At 44.7% G+C, this 18278-nt stretch overlaps 2 protein-coding genes across 2 annotated transcripts in view; one reads left to right on the forward strand and one right to left on the reverse strand.

Annotated features, from left to right (window-relative positions):
• The first annotated feature begins 705 nt into the window (after positions 1 to 705).
• On the forward strand, positions 706 to 11069 carry LOC139644944 (uncharacterized). Its single transcript, XM_071520482.1, has 11 exons — positions 706 to 913; positions 2653 to 2740; positions 4118 to 4219; positions 4885 to 4950; positions 5051 to 5079; positions 5214 to 5351; positions 5850 to 5936; positions 7032 to 7106; positions 7233 to 7339; positions 9045 to 9225; positions 9586 to 11069. The coding sequence occupies exons 1-11, from the start codon at positions 755 to 757 to the stop codon at positions 10585 to 10587; spliced, it is 2034 nt and encodes a 677-aa protein (XP_071376583.1). The 5' UTR covers positions 706 to 754; the 3' UTR covers positions 10588 to 11069.
• Positions 11070 to 11470: 401 nt separating this feature from the next.
• Positions 11471 to 18278, reverse strand: part of dnah9l (dynein, axonemal, heavy polypeptide 9 like) — a 40443-nt gene continuing 33635 nt past the window's right edge. Inside the window, exons 73-87 of the mRNA XM_071520479.1 lie at positions 18093 to 18215; positions 17769 to 17962; positions 16916 to 17064; positions 16003 to 16130; positions 15476 to 15613; positions 14986 to 15075; positions 14667 to 14858; positions 14378 to 14497; positions 14149 to 14208; positions 13790 to 13972; positions 13281 to 13463; positions 12647 to 12762; positions 12200 to 12312; positions 11893 to 12033; positions 11471 to 11718 (exon numbers count right to left, since the gene is read on the reverse strand). Coding sequence (XP_071376580.1) covers positions 11471 to 11718; positions 11893 to 12033; positions 12200 to 12312; positions 12647 to 12762; positions 13281 to 13463; positions 13790 to 13972; positions 14149 to 14208; positions 14378 to 14497; positions 14667 to 14858; positions 14986 to 15075; positions 15476 to 15613; positions 16003 to 16130; positions 16916 to 17064; positions 17769 to 17962; positions 18093 to 18215 — 2178 coding nt within the window. The remainder of the gene's footprint in view (positions 11719 to 11892; positions 12034 to 12199; positions 12313 to 12646; positions 12763 to 13280; positions 13464 to 13789; positions 13973 to 14148; positions 14209 to 14377; positions 14498 to 14666; positions 14859 to 14985; positions 15076 to 15475; positions 15614 to 16002; positions 16131 to 16915; positions 17065 to 17768; positions 17963 to 18092; positions 18216 to 18278) is intronic.

Below are 18278 nucleotides of genomic sequence, written 5' to 3' on the forward strand. Positions count from 1 at the left end.
TGTGCGTGTGTTTTTAGCTGCAGAGTGTGTGAGAGAAGGATTTGGGTATCTGGGACAGTCACCCTGTAGTCGCTAGCTGATTTACTAAAAGTCTGACCTGCTATAGGCCGGAGCTGTATATCTCTCTTTATGTGTCTTTATGTGTGTGTATGTGTGTTTGTGGTATATAGAGTGCTTTATATAGCAACAGTTATCCTGGCCCAGGAAGACGGAATGCCCTGGATGCCAGTGACCATATTTGAACAGTGTGTCTGCTAGAGACAGACCGCACACACTGACTGCAGATCGTAACTTACACACACATACTTATCCCCTTCATCTTTACACTCTGTGTGTGTGTGTGTGTGTGTGTGTGCGTGCTTGTGTGTCTGGGTCTGTGTGCTCTGTGCTGCAGTTACACTGGATCACCACCATAAGGCAGTGTAATGCCTTGTCCTGTAGTGACAGCTTCAACTGACTTTTACTGACTCACAGGGCGCAAACTTTCTCTCTCTCTCTCTCTCTCTCTCTCTCTCTCTCCAGCACTTTCTAGTTTCTTCTCTCTGACAATCTGTTCTGCTGACTCACAACATCCACTCAAAGCCTGCGGAGGAGCTACTCTCCCTCTCTCTTTCTTATTTCTTACCCTTCTCTCGCTCTGAGCTCATCTGGGACCGTGTGTGCTCGTGTATTTTGGGGCAGCTTTCGATCAGTGTGAGTGTGAGTGTGTGTATGTGTATGTGTGTGTGTGTCTGTGTGCGTGTGTCAGTATGCCATGTCGTCCCTGGGCTCGTCGTTTGTGCAGATAAAGCATGAGGATCTGCTCTTCTATGAGAACTGTGGAGGAGGCAGCTTTGGGAGTGTCTACAGAGCCCTCTGGATATCCCAGGACAAGGAGGTGGCTGTGAAAAAACTTCTGAAGATTGAAAAAGAGGTAGGGGGGAGAGAGAGAGAGAGAGACACACACACACACACACACACACAGAGGGACAGAAGGAACACACATACACACAGAGCAACCATACACATGTGCAGCAAAGGTCTTACACAGCACACACCATATGGGCCTGCACTCAAACAGATCCACGGCATTTGTCAGTTATGGAGTTTCATATTGTAGCAAGTTACTGATCTGAACTGAAACATGTATCCCAATTGGCACCGATTCCCCTGATCCACTTTGGAGTCAATAGACCCAGACACCCCCCCCCACCCCCCACCCCCACCCCCCTCCTGTTGTCTGCCGTTGACCATGTGTTTATCTTAAGCATACCTCTCCTCTTCCCCCTCCTCCCTTCTTTGTGGATGGAGCAGTTGTTTATGCCAGCGCTCCCCTGTTCCTTCTATTGTGCTTTGGGGCGAGGTGTGTGGTCGTGTTTAGTGGCTCCACACTGCAGGAGGCCGGGTGGTTCTCCATGGGTATCGCCCCGTCCATAATCCAAACATCATTTCCTGCTGCGTTATTAATACTGGAGTGGTATGGGATCGCGACCCAGTGTCAGGAAGCTGTCGTAAGTTAGGCTGACCTGCTGGTGACTCGGCACGCCGCTATTGTTGTGGCAACAGATTTGAACAATGCAGTTGATACGCATGTACACACATTTCAAAGGCTTTTGTTTCCTGAGTTAAAGTAGAATTGACGTCAGATTTAAATGGTACAGATGTTCAACATGGTTTGACATTTAACAATATGCAAGGATATAAAATGCACCATCTCACACATGGCCTTACCTAATACTACAGAGAGTGAACAGTGATTGTTGTTTGTCTCACTCTCTCTACACACACATACATATACAAATTCATGTGTGTACACAAGCACATACATACAGACATGTGGTCACAATTTGTGGCAATACAAATGCATGGATCATGGGAGAAGAGCAGCTACTGTATATTGGAAATTTGCAGTGGCCATAGTGGATCCTTGTAAGACGGAGATGTAAATCAAAGGTCTGTTTGCTGCTTATAAATAATCTAACATTAAGATACTATTTCAATTAATCTTGGATCTATGTGCACACGTGCGCACGGACATACAATTACACATGCAAAACTGCATGTGCAAATGCATGCACAAATTGATATAGCATACACAGCAATACTCCACACATGGATGCCATGATGGAAATAGATGGGAAAGGTGAATTGTTCTTTGGAAGAAAAACATAAGCTATTTATTTAGAAAACTTTGTGGTGCTACATTACAATTTGATGGTTAGCTATTATGTTGCTTGGCAACAGTTACATATTCCACACATGCAGGGGGTATGACCTATATGTCAGTTCAGATTAATGGCATGTTTGTCACAGTGGTGAAGAGGGTCTTGGTTTGTAGACTCAACCTGTGGTGTGAAAGAAAGATTCTGACTGTACTGAATACTGCAGTTCAGTTGCCCTGTAGACACTGGGCCATTAGTGTGTCAGGATTACATTCTACATTCAAGTTGGATAACAAATCAGAAACTGTAAGGTTTAGGTTTACATCAGGAATGAATTACAATTATAAATTATTGTGTAAAAGGATTTATTTCATTGGTCGCACATGGGTAACGTGAATGTGTCTGTTAATGAAGTTGTTCACTTCATCTTTCTCTCTCTCTCTCTGCCTCTGTCTGTCTGTCTGTCTCTCTCTCTCTCTCTGCCTCTCTCTCCCTCTATCTCTCTGTCCAGGCTGAGATTCTCAGTGTCCTGAGTCACAAGAACATCATTCAGTTTTATGGAGCCGTTCTGGAATCCCCCAACTATGGCATCGTCACAGGTCAGACCCCTGTGTGTGTGTGTGTGTGTGTGTGTGTGTGTGTGCGTGTGTGTGTGCGTGTGCGTGTGCGTGTGCGTGTGCGTGTGCGTGTGCGTGTGTGTCTGTATGTACTTAGGTTTAGAGTTTGGATTGAATTAGCATTAGGTTAAGTTGAGGGCAAGGGTTAGGGTTAGGCATATAGGGGTCGAGGTTAGGGTCAGGGTAGAACGCCATCACATGTAAAACAGCACAAGTGTGTGTGTGTGTCTGCTTCGCTAGTGTGTATTTGATTTTAGATGTGCCTCTCACAAACACCATTAGCACATGCTCTGATGCTCAATCAGTGTGTTTTGTAATAGTGTATACTGTGAGTGGAGGTCCATATTAAGTTTCTTGGCAGGACATTGGTAACTGAAACCAGTATGTTTTGATGTGGTTGTTATCCTGGATGTGGTCATATGGTTGAGATAAAGCTGTGCAGCACCTCCCTTTCACTCTGACTCACACTAATTCACCGGTCTGGTCCAGCAACAACTCTTAATGGAGCCTGGTCTAATCCCATCTAACATTAGAGTAACCCACCACAAGTGTGTAATTTTTAAAATGGGCGCCTCCAGTGCTACATGCACCACTAACCCTGGCAGTGTGGGTGCCACGCTCTACTCATTGAGCTACACAGGAGCCCTAGGATTGGACAGTAATCATAAAGATGCTATCCTCTATTGTCTTCTAGTCTGTGTTTAAACTGTCTAACATTGCAAGGGAAGGGGAAAAGTAAAAAAAATTGGATAATCTGAAAAAAGATAAAAGAAAGTCAGGGTGTGATAGAGGTTTGCTTAAAGACAGTACAGTTTTCTGCTGTCTTGAGTTGGCATCTCCCTGTTTTCCAGACTCAGTCTGGTGTGTGTAGAGCCATGTGCTGACATGCTAAGCTGTGACTGATGTTTCTCAAGTCATTGTGATAAATTAGTGTAGATTGTGACTGCGCCACAAATAATGTTTCTTCAAACAAGTGAAAAAAATGTTAAAGGAGTGAGATAATTTCAGTTGTTTCCAATGTCAATCTACTTGTTAAAAAACTGTGAATCAAGTGAAATTATCTTTAAACATGTAGAGTGATATTTGCTATTTGCTATCCGATTTTTCCACTTGTTTTTTTCCCCCCAGTTTCCAAAGTTTTCCACAGACTGAATGCTAGATACACAGAAGTGGATATTTTTGCAGTGTGACATGTTAAAAGTAGTGCATCTTTGTGTGTTCATATTGTTCTGCTGTCATGAACATGGTTTCATTGTGTGACTGTGTGTACCTGTCCATGGGTACATGTAGGTTTTCTCCTTTACATTGTTCTCCTAATCTGAACATGGCTTCTGTGTGTGTGTGTGTTACCTCCTCCAGAGTATGCGAGTGGGGGCTCTCTGTATGAGTACCTGTCCAGTGAGCACAGCGAGGAGATGGACATGGAGCAGATCATGACATGGGCCATCCAGATAGCTAAAGGTACACCTAAAGGAAATACAGCCATCTCTTTGCCTCTTTGTCAGAGTCGAATGACTGAGAATCTGATGTCAAGTGTCACAGAAGTAGGAGTGCTGATTACTTCAGTAGATCTGCTTTTGATGGCATGTTGGACATCCTTAAGTAAAATAAAAGTTAGAAAGTGACATCTCTGTTGATTATGTTGGTGGTGGACTGAAGAGAAACTCAGATGAGGACTCAAGGAATGACATGTAATGAATGAATGAAATAATCAAGAGGAACTGGTTAGTGATCAAATCTGCATGTATATTGTGAGAAGCCTGATCATATTGTGCATACTGATTTAATCTGTTGGGGACGACGTCCTGGGGGATGGTAGTCTATTTTATTGTCTATAGGTAATTTGTGGTAGAGCTTCACTCAAGCCTCAATTTTCAATTCCAGTTCCCAGTGTCTGAACCTAAACCATTCCCAATGGGTTAGAGCTTTCTGTGAGTCCAAACCAGATTGAAGTCCCATAAATATGCCAGTACAGTACTAAGAAAGTGAGAAATTCATCCTTTCCCAACCAAAACAGATCAGGTCCAGCTGTGTCCCAGTGGGTTTGGGAATGAACATCAGAAAGTTGTAGTTCAACTTTCTGATGCTTTTTTGTAAGATGTTGTTGACACTAGATTTTCTTACAGGAATGCATTACCTCCATGCGGAAGCTCCAGTCAAAGTCATTCACAGAGACCTCAAATCACGGAACGGTAACGCAAGATCCAAACCACAATCCGATCTGTTCTTCACTACTGCGCTGCATACTGTACTAATGTGAATTTGACCCATATCTCTCTGTCTCAATTACAGTGGTAATGACAGCAGAAAGGGTGCTGAAGGTTTGTAGTCTTGTGATCCCTCTCTCCTTCTGCATACCAGTTTTTGTTATTCAGTTGTTGCACATATGTCAAGACTTTGTTCTCTTTGTGTTTTTCTTCCTCTTCCTCTCTCTCTCTCCCTGTGGTGGTTCCAGATTTGTGACTTTGGGGCATCTAAGTTCCTGTCCCATACCACCCATATGACGGTGGTGGGCACTTTCCCCTGGATGGCCCCTGAAGTCATCCAGAGCCTGCCTGTCTCTGAGACCTGCGACACCTACTCCTATGGCGTGGTGAGTTGGTAGTATGTGTATAAGTATGTGTGAATGCATAATGCGAGAATGTGTATCTGTCAACTTTTCAGAAACTATGAAAAAACGCTCTTGTTGGTTATCCAATTTTCCGGGTTTATCCAGGTTTTGAAAGGTTTTCAAAGGACTAATGGTTGTAGAATTTTCTCTTCTTATAGAGGATCATGTAATCCTTCAATTGAAGCTAAAACATGACAATCACCAAAATTGTTACAAGTTAGTTGAGTTGAGTTAGTTGAGATAGTTGAGTTACAAGGTTTTTACCTGACAACAACGCCATGTATTGTGTACTGATGTATTATGTATGATATGTCTGTTTCAGTGTGTCTATCCATCAAGATATCTTCATAACCATTCAAGATAGAGACATAACACAAAACAAAACAAATCCAAAGATACTTCCAGCTGACTGCTACTACCAGCAGTCAGCTGACTGTGATACATCAAAGCAAGTGAAAACACATTCTGTCCTCCGGCCAGGTGCTATGGGAGATGCTGACTCGGGAAGTTCCTTTCAAAGGCTTCGAAGGCCTGCAAGTGGCGTGGCTGGTGGTGGAGAAACAAGAGGTAGGCCACACACACATGCGTCCATACACCTTTCCAAACACACACATAATATAAGCATGTACACACATACATACAGGGAAGAGTTTGAGAAGGCTGGAGGAACAATGCGATGCTCTCATGGTTTCCACTGTGAGGTGGTGAGGCTGAGGCTGGTATATTTTTAGGCCTGATGTCAGTTCTCTGCTCTTGTAAGGCCTGGATACACAGCAGTGGAGCTCCGCCAGACTCCCCCTGGCTACAGGCCTTTACTAGGTCTGGGGAGAGAGACAGAGAGAGAGAGACAGAGAGAGAGGGAGAGAGGGGGAGAGGGGAGAAAAAGATTGCAGTGATAGGGGGGAGTTAATACAAGAGGTTTATGGGAGGTGGGGGATGATGGTTATATGGTGTATGCGTTTCAGTTATTGACGTGCCTGAATCCCCTCCAACAGACACACGCATGCACACACACACACTCACACACACACACTGGGGCCAACAAACAACTCAGAGAACATGATTCCTGCGTCGCTTTTGGCTAATCTCCAAATGCTCTCCCTAAATAACCCACTCTCTCTCTATCTCTCTTGCTCTCTTTTCCTTTCCCCTTGTCACTCTGTTCCCCCCCTCTATCCGCTATGCCCCTCTTTCTAGCCCTCTCTCCACTCACAGAGTCAGTGATATTTTGGGATTAATCCCCAGAGAAAACTGTTTCCATTTACTGTACTGTACTATGGAGCTGTCTGGGCTCATTCAGACCACTGCTGATGCCAAGAGCCTGGATTCTTAACTTTATGGAGAAACATTATCCCAGTGGCACAGTGTGCTGCAGGATTGTTGCTGCAGTTTACATACTGCAGGAAGGCAAACACAATATGTGACAAATGCCATGACCCCAGATCCGTTTAACTTGACAGGAGACCCATTTTACATCATAAAAACTTTGATCAAAATGTACTTTTTAGATCCAGTAATTAATAATTCAAACAAAAAAATATGTACTACCATTTTGAAGATTTGTTTGGTTTATAGTTTTAATGGTTGGAAAAAACAAGCTGGTTCCGACATGATTTTTCTGTAAAAGTATAAGGGTTTCTGTGTGTGTGTGTGTGTATCTAGAGGCTGACCATCCCCACCAGCTGTCCGGCAAGCTTTGCAGAGCTGATGAGGAAATGTTGGCAAGCAGAACCCAAGGTAAGCTAATAGGATGATGAATACAATGGTTAGTCTATTGAAAACCCATTCTGGTGGCTCACTTGTATACTTTTTTTTAAAGTATTCTGTGTGTGTGTGTGTGTGTGTGTGTGCGCACGCCCACAGGAGCGGCCGCACTTTAAGCAGGTGCTGGTGACTCTGGAGACTATGGCCAATGACAGCAGGCTACCGGACCAGTGTAACTCCTTCCTACATAACAAGGACCAGTGGAGGTACACACACACATGCACACACAGACACACACACACACACACACAGACACACACAACCTCGTAGGCATGCATAAGAAGACACTGGATGCATCTGTATTGCGTCTGTGCATAAGAGTCTTCTGTCGTTCTGAGAGTGTATACAGTCTGCTAAGTCTTGCTCTCTCAGAATGACAAATAGAGACTGTGGCTTACTGTACTGCTCTTTTTAAGTCAACTCTTCACACAAATGTATGCATACACACACAAGTTCAACACGGTCACACACACACACATGCAAACACACACACACACACACACACACACACACACATACACACAGAGCTCTCCCTAAGGCTCAGGAGAGAAGCTGAATGTGTGACCCTGCACTCTACTTCAGTCTATAATAAGCGCTCTGGAAAGTGTCCATGGAAGAGATTCCTCCACTCCTCCACTACCCTCACTCTAGGGGGGGGGGGGGGGGGGGAGGACAGGGGGAGGGGTGGTGGTTGTGGTGGTGGTGGTGGGGGAGAAATCAAGTATGGGATGAAGAAGAGGAGAAGTTCAGGAGGGACAGAAATGTGCTGGGTGCATGTGAAATCTACGAGAGGGGACAGATGACAGGGGTGAGAGAGAGAGAGAGAGAGAGAGAGACAGGAGGAGGAGGAAACGGAGGAGAGAAGGTGCAAGATTCTATGCGTGTTTGACATGAGTACAGCAAGGCAATCAATTTTGAGGGAAGTTTTATGTACGGGTGGAAAAACTTGACAAGGGGAGGAGAAAAGAGGAGGAGAGAGGGAGCCAGGGTGAGGGGGTAAAGGGGCGGGATGAATGAATAGAGAGGTATGGAGGGAGGGAAGAGGAGGGAGGGAGGTATGGCTGCGTGTCAGATGTCTGTCTATATTTAGTTGCTGTGAGAATTGATTGTGTTTGTGTATGCAGTCTCATGGGAAATCACTCACTAACTCCCACAGTGACATCTAGTGGTATTGGGGGGGTAATGCCAGTGAACACAAAATTTCCCACATAGACAGCTTTTTTAAAGACCCCATGAAATGGCATATTTACTTCCTGGATTTGATGCATTTCCTGTTGAAACAGGATGTTGAGGCAGGACATAATGCAGGGAGGGATCATTCAAAAGTCTGAACCAATGGAATATGAGTCAGGGAGAGAAAGGCAATTTTATTTGATGGGAGGCGTGAGGAGGGGCGGGATTGTTAAAAAGTCTGATGGTTTTATTGGTTAGAAATGTACATTTATGCAATTGTTGGCAAAATTGCCCATCTGTATTGCCTTTACTGTTATATCATAGCTGCTTAAATGCATGCTTCATGTGCTGAAGTTGCAACAGTATCAGAACATTTTGATGAGCAGAATCAGGCAGTTCAGACCAATGTTAAAAAGATTGAAGATTAAAAAAGATATCCCCATCCACCAAAATAAATTAAAGTAAAGCATGCCATTCATGAGTTATCTAAAGACCCATTTTTGAGAATAGAATCCTATGTACTGTTGAAATATTGATTAATTTCAGGAGGCAAAAAGAGTAGTATTTTGTAGCATTCTAGAGTAGCATTTTGAAATTGAACCTGTCATTTATTTGTTCTATAATGGTAGCAGTTAAGTTGGCTATGATGGTCCAGTCAAAACAAGGCCATATATCTGCATGTATTGTATATTGTGCAAGAGGTGATAGGTGTGTCTGCATGTGCATGTGTGCACACAGGTGTGAGATCGAGTCAACTCTGGAGCGCCTGCGGAAGCTGGAGAGGGAGCTCTACTCCAAGGAGAAGGAGCTGGAGGAGCGGGAGAGGAGGCTCCGGCTGTGGGAGGAGAGGCTGATGGAGAGATCCAGCATGACTCCCAGTCCCACCTCCCTGCTCATGGAGCGCTCCAACATCACACCAGTGAGTAGAAGTGGAATTGACTGACTGACTGTAAACCTTTTGATGTAACCGGCACATTCAGACACCTGGAAGCAAAATCAAATTGTATGTTAAGAAAAATACCAAGGCAACTCTTCTTGTGATTAATTATTAAAAAGCCTTCATTCTCTGGCGAGTCCAGTGAATGAAGCCATGTTAGCTGAAACATTTTAGCTTTTTAACTGTCCCAAAATGGACTAGGCTTTTTAATAATTAATCACAAGAAGAGTTGCCTTGGTATTGCCTTGGTTTGTTTGATCTACCTCTAATTCCCCTTTTTATTCTTTATCTTCTTCTCATCTCGGCCTGACGCTCCACCCCGCCTCTCTCTGACCCTCTCAGTTCTTCACACCAATGTCCATCGGTTCCTCCGGCTCGTTCTTCCGCTCGCACTCGCAGGAGTCGAACAGTGCAGGAGTCAGCAGCGCTGGGGTCAGCTGCCTCCTCCGCACCCTCAGCAACGGAGACACTGAGAGAGGGACCGGGGGAGGGATGGACAGGGGGATGGGTTCGCTGGACGGCGGGAGGCTGCACGCCATGCTCCGAGGGTTCCAGGGTGGGTTCGGAGAGGAGGAGGAGGAAGAGGAAGGAACCCTGGAGGAGAAAGGCTGGGGGTCAAGGGAGAGAGACGAAGGTGGGAGCATGGAGGGAGGCAGGGTGCAGGTGACGCTCAGGAGCTTCCCGGGGGGAGTGGTGGAGAGGGAGGAGAGGACGTGGGGCGAGGGGGACAGGGAGAGAGGAGGAGGGATGCAGAGGAGCAGGGTGACCACCATACTCAGAGGCTTCTCGGGCGGGTTCGGAGAGGCAGAGGGGGAGAGGGAGAGGGAGAAGGAGGGAGGATGGGAAATGGAGAGGATGGGGGACAGACTGGAGGAAAGAGGGATGGAAGGAGGGATAGAGGGAGGGAGGCTCCAGACCATGTTCAAGGGCCTCCAAGGTAGTCTGGGGAGCTTCGGGGACATGCTGTCCTTAGACATGGATGAGATGGGGGAGATGGAGGGCCTGGGTGTGGGCGACATGGACATGAACATGAACATGGGCGACATGGGGGTGATGAAGGTTGTAGGTCACGGGGTCAGGAGCGAAGTAGGGGTCAGGGGTCAGCGGAGGAGTGACATGGGAGTCGTCGTCCAGGGAGTCAGGGGTGACCTCAGCGAGGCCGTCAGCCAGAAGATCAGAGGGGAAGTGGGGGTCATAGGTCACTCGGGGGTGCAGGTGAGCGTGCGGGCTTCGTCCAATCAGAACTCTTCAAAGAGCTGCAGTGTGCGACACGGAACCAAAATCAACATGGCCACTGCGGCCATGGACGTGATGGAGCTGGGCTGGTCTGATGATAGTGACTAGAAAACACACAGACTAACACACACACACACACACACACAGAAACCAACATCAAGAGATTTTGACTTTTGAGCACATATCTGAGCTATGTGCATTAGGGACTCCAGTTGAAAAGAGCTGGGTATACACACATTTTTTTTTGTTAAACTATTCATTTTTTTTTATTGAAGCAAATGTATACTACACCCATATGTGTACTGTGAAGTAGGAAGGAACAAAAAGACAAAAAGAGGTTGTCTTGTCATGTTGTCAGAGTGACTTCACCTGTGTACTTTAATGTGCTATTTAAAACTGCTGCATAACATTAAGAGGTACAGGTGTTACAAAAGAACACACTTGAACGCCGCTCTAGTGAGGCAGCACCTCCTGATATTTTTTTCCTGCTTATAGAATATCTTGTAGTTTATAGATTTGATTTGTTCAAAACAATAAGCTTTGACTTTATGAATTCTAACTGTGATCCAGTGTGTGAATTTTTTGGCATTTCCCCCTGTATATTTTATCATTTTTCAATAAAAAGAAAAGACACATAGTCTTTGGTTCCATTCTGTTCTTGTGATTCCACTGTAAAATTGAGTCTTCAAGAACTTGTGATACAATGCGTGAAAATACAGTATATGTAACATTACATAAAATTAACAATATTAAGAACATATGTCACTGTATGCCACAACTAAGGTGAATTCAGAGCAAAATGTACATATAACAGAGCTGTGGATGTACATATTTCACATTTGGTAAGAAAACAATCATTGTTGTGCCATTCATATCAAACACCAGGTAGCAGGCTGCTTCATGCCTGATCAAATTGTACACGTGCATACACACCTATCTTGCTCAGGAAAATCAAATAGATCTCGACCCCTGAACCTTGACCCCTGACCTCTCACACGCTGAGCAGCAGAGCCACTCCTGCCAGGACCCACTTGGCGGGCCTCTCCCTGGTTTTGAGACTGAAGGTCCACACGTAGGTGGGTCCTCTGATCTTGGTCTTGTAGAGCGGACACTCGTAGATGTTCCTGGTCTCCTGGCGGTCACTGGGCACGGCCCGGACAGAGATGACAGGCATGGCTGGGGTCAACTCCTTTAGCCGGGCCTCGGTGATCACCCCGGCCTGGGTGTCCCACCTCGCCCCTAGGGAAGGACACAGGTGATGAGATAGGGAAGGAGAAGGAGAGACAAAATATGGTCACTGTGTTTAGGGAGAACAGGGAAGGTATCTTAAACATGTATGACTTGACTTGAATTAACTTAATTTATTGATCCATGGTAGGGGAAATTCTCCTGAGACTGTGAGTGTCTATCTACCTTCCATATAAAGTCCGTACACGTATGCTCCCTCCCTGGCAGGCTGGTTGAACTCTTCCTTAAACTTTTTGGTCACGTCTACAGTCAGGTTCACTTTATCCAGGGGCCACTCATTCTTACGGGCCAGAGACTGCATCACCGCTGGACAGCAAGAACAGGAGCCAAAGACAAAGGATAATTATGAGGAGAGAGGGGATGTGGAGCAAGAGAGAGAAATGTGAGGAAAGTTATTTAGACAAGTAGGCCTAAATAGACCTCTCTCTCTCTGTATGCATGCATTAATAATGTTTATTTGTGTGTGTGTTACCAGTGAGGAAGGACTGTGGGTTGAAGAGTCCAGACAGCCAGACGACACTAGGCAGAGACAGATCCTGAGTCCAGCTGTCCAGCTCTCTACAACGCAGCAACACATCATTGTACCTGACACACAGAGGGAGAGAGAGAGAGAGAGAGAGACAGGAGAAGAAAATGATGTTAGGATGTCATACAAGTTCTACATGACACTATACTGTATATAAACATATAAAGTGTATCTAGGTTAATACATTGGTGTATACACAATGCATAATAACATACTACCTAGTGTCTCCAACAATCAAATACATATATTGTACACGCATAATAATACAGTAACTGCATCTACTACAGCTAAATACAGCCATTAATACACAAAGCACAACAAAAACTGTATCTCCTGTATACAGCAACTGTATGCATACAGGCATACTGACACACACACAACACATGCACAGACCATATAGCCAGGCTGTAGGTGGAGGGGTAGGCCAGTTTGGTCCAGGTATCAGGGACATTGTCAAAGAACAAGGCTGTCTGCAGCTGCTCCATTTCAGAAGAAATCGCCAGCTCACCCTTTGGAAGAGAGAATCAACCCTTTCATCGCTGCACACATCAAAAGTGCTACATGCAGCAATTTAACATCAATAAATCATTACCACATTAAATTTGAGACATTGGTATAATTACATTAAACAAACAAGACCCTTGCTGAGAAGATTGGCAGCCTCTACCGGCCTCTACACTGCATTTTACAATGTGTGCCATGGCAGATGGTGGAATGAGTTAAAGCAATGGGGTAATGGGAAATGTTAGGTCTTAACTTTGAGGAACACTAGCACTAATAATACCACTGGCATGAAATAGAGACTATGAATCGTTTTGACCATGGTCTCATTTGTTTAAAGTAGTTACACCAAGCTATCACAATTAATTTGACAATGATATATTGATGTTACGCACCTTTAACTTCAATACATTGACTTTATCCGAAACAACTACCATGAAAGCTCACCAATGAACAGGGTTGGACTGTACACACAAATTGTATGCACATACACACACACACACACACACAGCAGACGTAATCACACCTTGAGTCCCAGGTCAAGCTCCTTGAGTGAGCGCCGCATCTCATAAATGAGTGTGTTCATGCGCTCACACTCCTGGAAGCAGACCAGGATGTAGGGGGACCGTTCGGCCGTCTTGGAGGTGATGTCGGACATATTGTACTCTTCCGGTAGCTTCTCCAGCACCTCGTCTAAAATTGTTTTCACCTGAGGGTGGGTGGGGTCAGGGGGTGAAGTGATGGAGTGAGGACACACATCAAAAGAAACAGGAGAGTTAGAAGACTGCAACATCTTGCTATCGCCATGTATTGGTTTATGTCCCATGGCACCGATATCTGCTTTCAGGTACTGCGTCATTATTTAGCATATAGGAAGGGGCATTCACATGGTTGTTAGAACAAGGTGGAGAGTTTTTTTTGCTAGGCTATTCAGGCCTATTCAGTTTGAATTCAATCAATTAATGAAGCTGAATTTTTTTCAAAAAGTGAAAATATTTCCTGTCTATAAGAACCATAAACCATAAAGAGATCTACCTTCTCCTCCAGGGTCTGTGAGGCCCCCTCCCCCATGACAGCATCAGGAGACTGCAGCTCCAGCAGAGTGTGGAACAGGTTATCTGACGTCACCGTCAAGAACTCAATTTCGGCGTTGGGGTGTAACCCATAATGCACCGGGCTCTCATGGGGCAGCATCTCGTCTATGAAACCATGGTAGCCCTGGAAAACATGGAGAGAATAAATGCTGAGTTCCATCCATTATTTTCATTCATTCATTCATTATCATTTATTCATAAAATACTGTAACATAAGCCATTTGGGGGATACTTTAACAAGTTTAAACTTTTTACTATTTAAAGGAACATTTCACTCAAACACCATTTGTCTTTAGCTACCTGGTAGTCCAGGTTGGAGGGGACGACAAAACCTGGACCCAGCGCAAGCTTCCTGTCAAACTTGGGGAAAAGGAGAATCGTTTGCTTCACAACACTGTATTGTAACACAAGGTGCATTAAATTACCCAAAGATTAAACGCCTTTCTTTCTTTCCCCCTCTCTCTCTCTCTCTCTCTCTCTCTCTCTCTCTCTCTGTCACTCACACACACACACACACACATATACACACCTGGTTGGGCTGCATGTATTCTTCGAGGTATGTTCTGCAGAGCCTTCTGTCCCAGTCGTCAGTGATGTGTCCTCCATACATGATCTCCCCAAACAGATACCTCAGGTCCTCCCATGGCACCTTCATCATCATTATCATCATCACTTTCATGACCACCAGCACCATCGTCATCATCATTATACTGTGGCACACCCACTCACTGACCTAAATGCTGATACGCACCCACAGCCACACACGCTGCACTCACCCAACCACGCACCCACCCAACACCACCAACCCCTTGTCCCACCTGCGAGTTAGCCTCCAGGTAGTTGTAGAGCACATTAACCGATATGGTCAGGTCCCCTGTGTTGAAGGGGTACTTCCTGTTCCAACCCTGGGGCCCAAACTTCCTCCTCTCTGCCACACAGGCGTGGAAGTAACACAGAGAGAAGAGGATGGTCTTAAACTCCTGCTCACGACTACACTGGTCCAGGATGTCCTAGAGAGAGAGCGGGGTGATAATTATAATACTACAACTAATAATAATAACAATAATAACAACAAGACCAATAATAATGCTAATATTAATAACACCAATGCCAAAGCACACACAGTAGACCCCTCACCTGGTCAAAGTTATCCAGAGCAGCATGCAGGTTAGCGTGCATTCCCGTAGGAGGTTCATTGGTGATCTTGATAGCATTTTCCAGAATACCCTGCGTTAAACACATATTCAATAAATAATTTCTTATTGTGTGTATGTGTAGAATTTTGTATGTTAGTACAGATGTTACAATTGTAGCAGCCCCATACTGTACTGTTGCTCCACCCATGAAAGAAGCTGTTTGGTAAATTAAAATTTTGTTCTATTTTGAGACATCACACTGCACAAAGAATGGTCAAGTAAGCAGTCATTTGAGATGCACTGGTTTTCCTTTTCTTTTTTTGTTTAATACACCTATTTAGTCTCAGTATTAAACAGAGTGAAGAACAAAGAATTGTCAGCAGTGAACTTTGCAGGATGGGTGCAGGATAGATACATAGGGGTATGTGCATGTGCTGATACTGACTGTATGGATATGCTGTTTATCATAATTATGTATACTGTGTGTTTACCTGTGGGATAATGTGCTCCTGTGGTGTTAGGGTAGGCTCGGCACTCATGAACACTCTGTAGTCGGGGTGACTGCCTTCACAGCAGCGCTCCAGGAGCTTCTCTAGTGAACCCAGCCAGCGACCGACCAGGTGGATGTTCTACAGGGAGGGGAACGGACGCACACGGTTAAAACACACAATTAAAATCCAATATAGCACATACAAAAGGCTTAGAAAGTGACATAGTGTGAAACAGGACACTAAATTTGATTCTTTGGTGTCAGAGGAGCCAGAGCCCCAGAAAGGCTTACACTGAAAAAAAAAAAAAAATCCAAACTTATTTTAAAATATTTTTTCAATATTACAGGGACTGACAGAGTCCTATTATTTTTTTTTATGAATTAGTTCCTTTCCAAACTGTCTCTACTCTTGCTAAAGCTCCCTCCTTGCCCAACATACAGTATACAAACTGGCATCAGCTGCCAAAAATCATTACAAAAGTAAATCCATGCCTAACTGTGCACTGGCTTTCTGTCACACATCCAGACCTGCAGTATGACCCAGTGACCCTCCTTGGCAGCTTTTTCCATGGCCACCTCAGCTACAGCTTCCTGGCCCTGGCCCAATGACACGTTGTGGAGCTTTCCAAGGTCGATAGTGAAACCCAGCTTCCTTCCTGGGGCCGCACAGGAAAGAACAGTAAGAGTCTTTTTACACCTTCGTAGATTGAAAACTCATGTTATCAAGAAGTACCTCCTCATGTCCTCACTGAATAATATCCCCTCTCCACTACTCACTGGCTCTCAAAAATCCCATCTATTTTTCTCCTTAACTCTTATTTCATTTCTTTTCCTAGCTCTTCTCTCTCTCGGATGATCATTCCACCATCATGACAATATTGTCACAGCATTTTGTAGTAGTAGTAGTACTTTATTTATCCCACTCTGGGAAGTTTCTGCATCACAGAAACATCAAAAGCAATGCAAGACACAGCACCAAACACAAATAAGAGTATACACAAAGGAAAACATTACATACACATGCACAAATATCCATATCTATACTAAGCAGACAGGACAGGGAAAAAGCTATTAGGATTATTCCACCACCCACCCTTGCATTTCTTGCTATTGATTGCTTGTAATTTTGGTGATCTAGGAATTAAAGCTTATTCTACTGTTGTACGCATTGTAAGTCACTCTGGATGAGAGCATCAGCTGAAGGCCTACAGATATAAATGTAAAAATGTAAATGAAAAGAACATGAGGTTGGAGTGCTTGTATCTGCTAGTGACTGTAAGTGTTTGTGCTTCCACTGTGTTTCTGGGCTCATAGTTATACTTGTGCTTATGTATACGTGTACTTATGTTTGCGTCAGTGATGAATGTACAAGTATGTATGTGTCTTTTTGTGTATACGCATGTGTGTGCATGTGTGTGGCTGCTTTGCGTGTGTATATTACCCAGTGACTCCACATCTTTAAGTGGGTCCACTCCAGGGGAGAGGATGAAGAACACTGGGGAGGCTGGACCGCTCTCTCTGAACGACTTGGCAAACTCTGTCTTGCGGCCCTCTGTGTACGTCACCCCAAGCTTCTCCTCCACAAAGTTCCTATGCCGAGAGACAGAGGAGAGACAGAGGGGGTTTAGCAAAAAGGGATGGAAATTCGGATAACTCAAAAACTTGTAACCAGTATTTATAAAATGCTCGGGACAGAGAAACTGCTTTGCTGGGCTTTGTGTGTTTGTAAATGCTGGTGGAGACTGTGGGTGCATCTGTGAGGACATATGCACAGGATTAGCCGCAATGAGACACTAGATGGTGTTGAGATTGGACATGCATGTGAAAATTTACTCTATTTGCTCTATGCCACACTCAACAATGCATACCCATCGACCACCTAAAAAGCACTAGAGCACTTGCTATTGTTTGCTGGTGAAAAATTGTCCTCACTAGCCAGACTCTGAATGAGGGATAATGGAGGTGGCAGGAAAACAGTGTAGCTGGCCTAGTGCCGAAGGTCCTCAAGCTCCAAGCTGGCGTGAATAGAAAAGGCATGAACATCGGGGTAGTCAGAAACAAACACATTTTAGGAAGAAAAACCAGACTGGTGCAAATTCTCACTGTGCATGTGTCATACCCCTACACTGTATAACTCCTGCGACCTCAATGACCCTTCCTTATCCATTTGTTCTGGGGGATAGATGCACATATAATACCAGGACTGAAGGAGACATGGATTAAAGACAAAGACAGAAAGCACGGCTGTATAAAAAGACAAAAGAATAACATGAAGAAGTTAGAATCCTCCTCACCTGACAGCGTAGGTCATGCGGTCCGGTCTCAAAGCTCTCATCATGATGAGTTTCTGCAGGGAGCTTTTTCCTTTCCACTCCTGAGGAAACTTCTCCTTCTCTGGGCACTCCGACTCAACCATTTTCTTCCAGCGCTTCGGGGAGCCTTCGATGTCCCGGTCCAGGCCGCGGAACTCATCGGTGAAACTCATCACCTGGGGCAAGACAAGGAACATGACACTGAGCAGTCCATGATATCATTATTTTGGGCTGTGAACCACCAAACAAATGTTGCTATGAATTAAATTATTAGTCATTTTATACATGTAATGTGTGTGTGTGTACCTTGATCGCACTCCATACTGAGTTGGACAAAAACTCTAGGGGGCTGATGTAATGGTGGTCAATGTTAAAACGCAGCAGGAAGTCTAGCTCTCTCACATCTATCTCCTTACTCATCAGCAGTAACTGAAGGAAGAGCGCACACAGTTAGGGACAAAACACGCACACACAGACACACACCACAGATAC

This window comes from Centroberyx affinis, unplaced genomic scaffold (assembly GCF_046629955.1).
Source record: "Centroberyx affinis isolate AG114_WGS23_722 - 3 ecotype Tasmania unplaced genomic scaffold, CSIRO-AGI_Caff_v1 ptg000804l_1, whole genome shotgun sequence".
Taxonomy (NCBI): Eukaryota; Metazoa; Chordata; class Actinopteri; order Beryciformes; family Berycidae; genus Centroberyx; species Centroberyx affinis.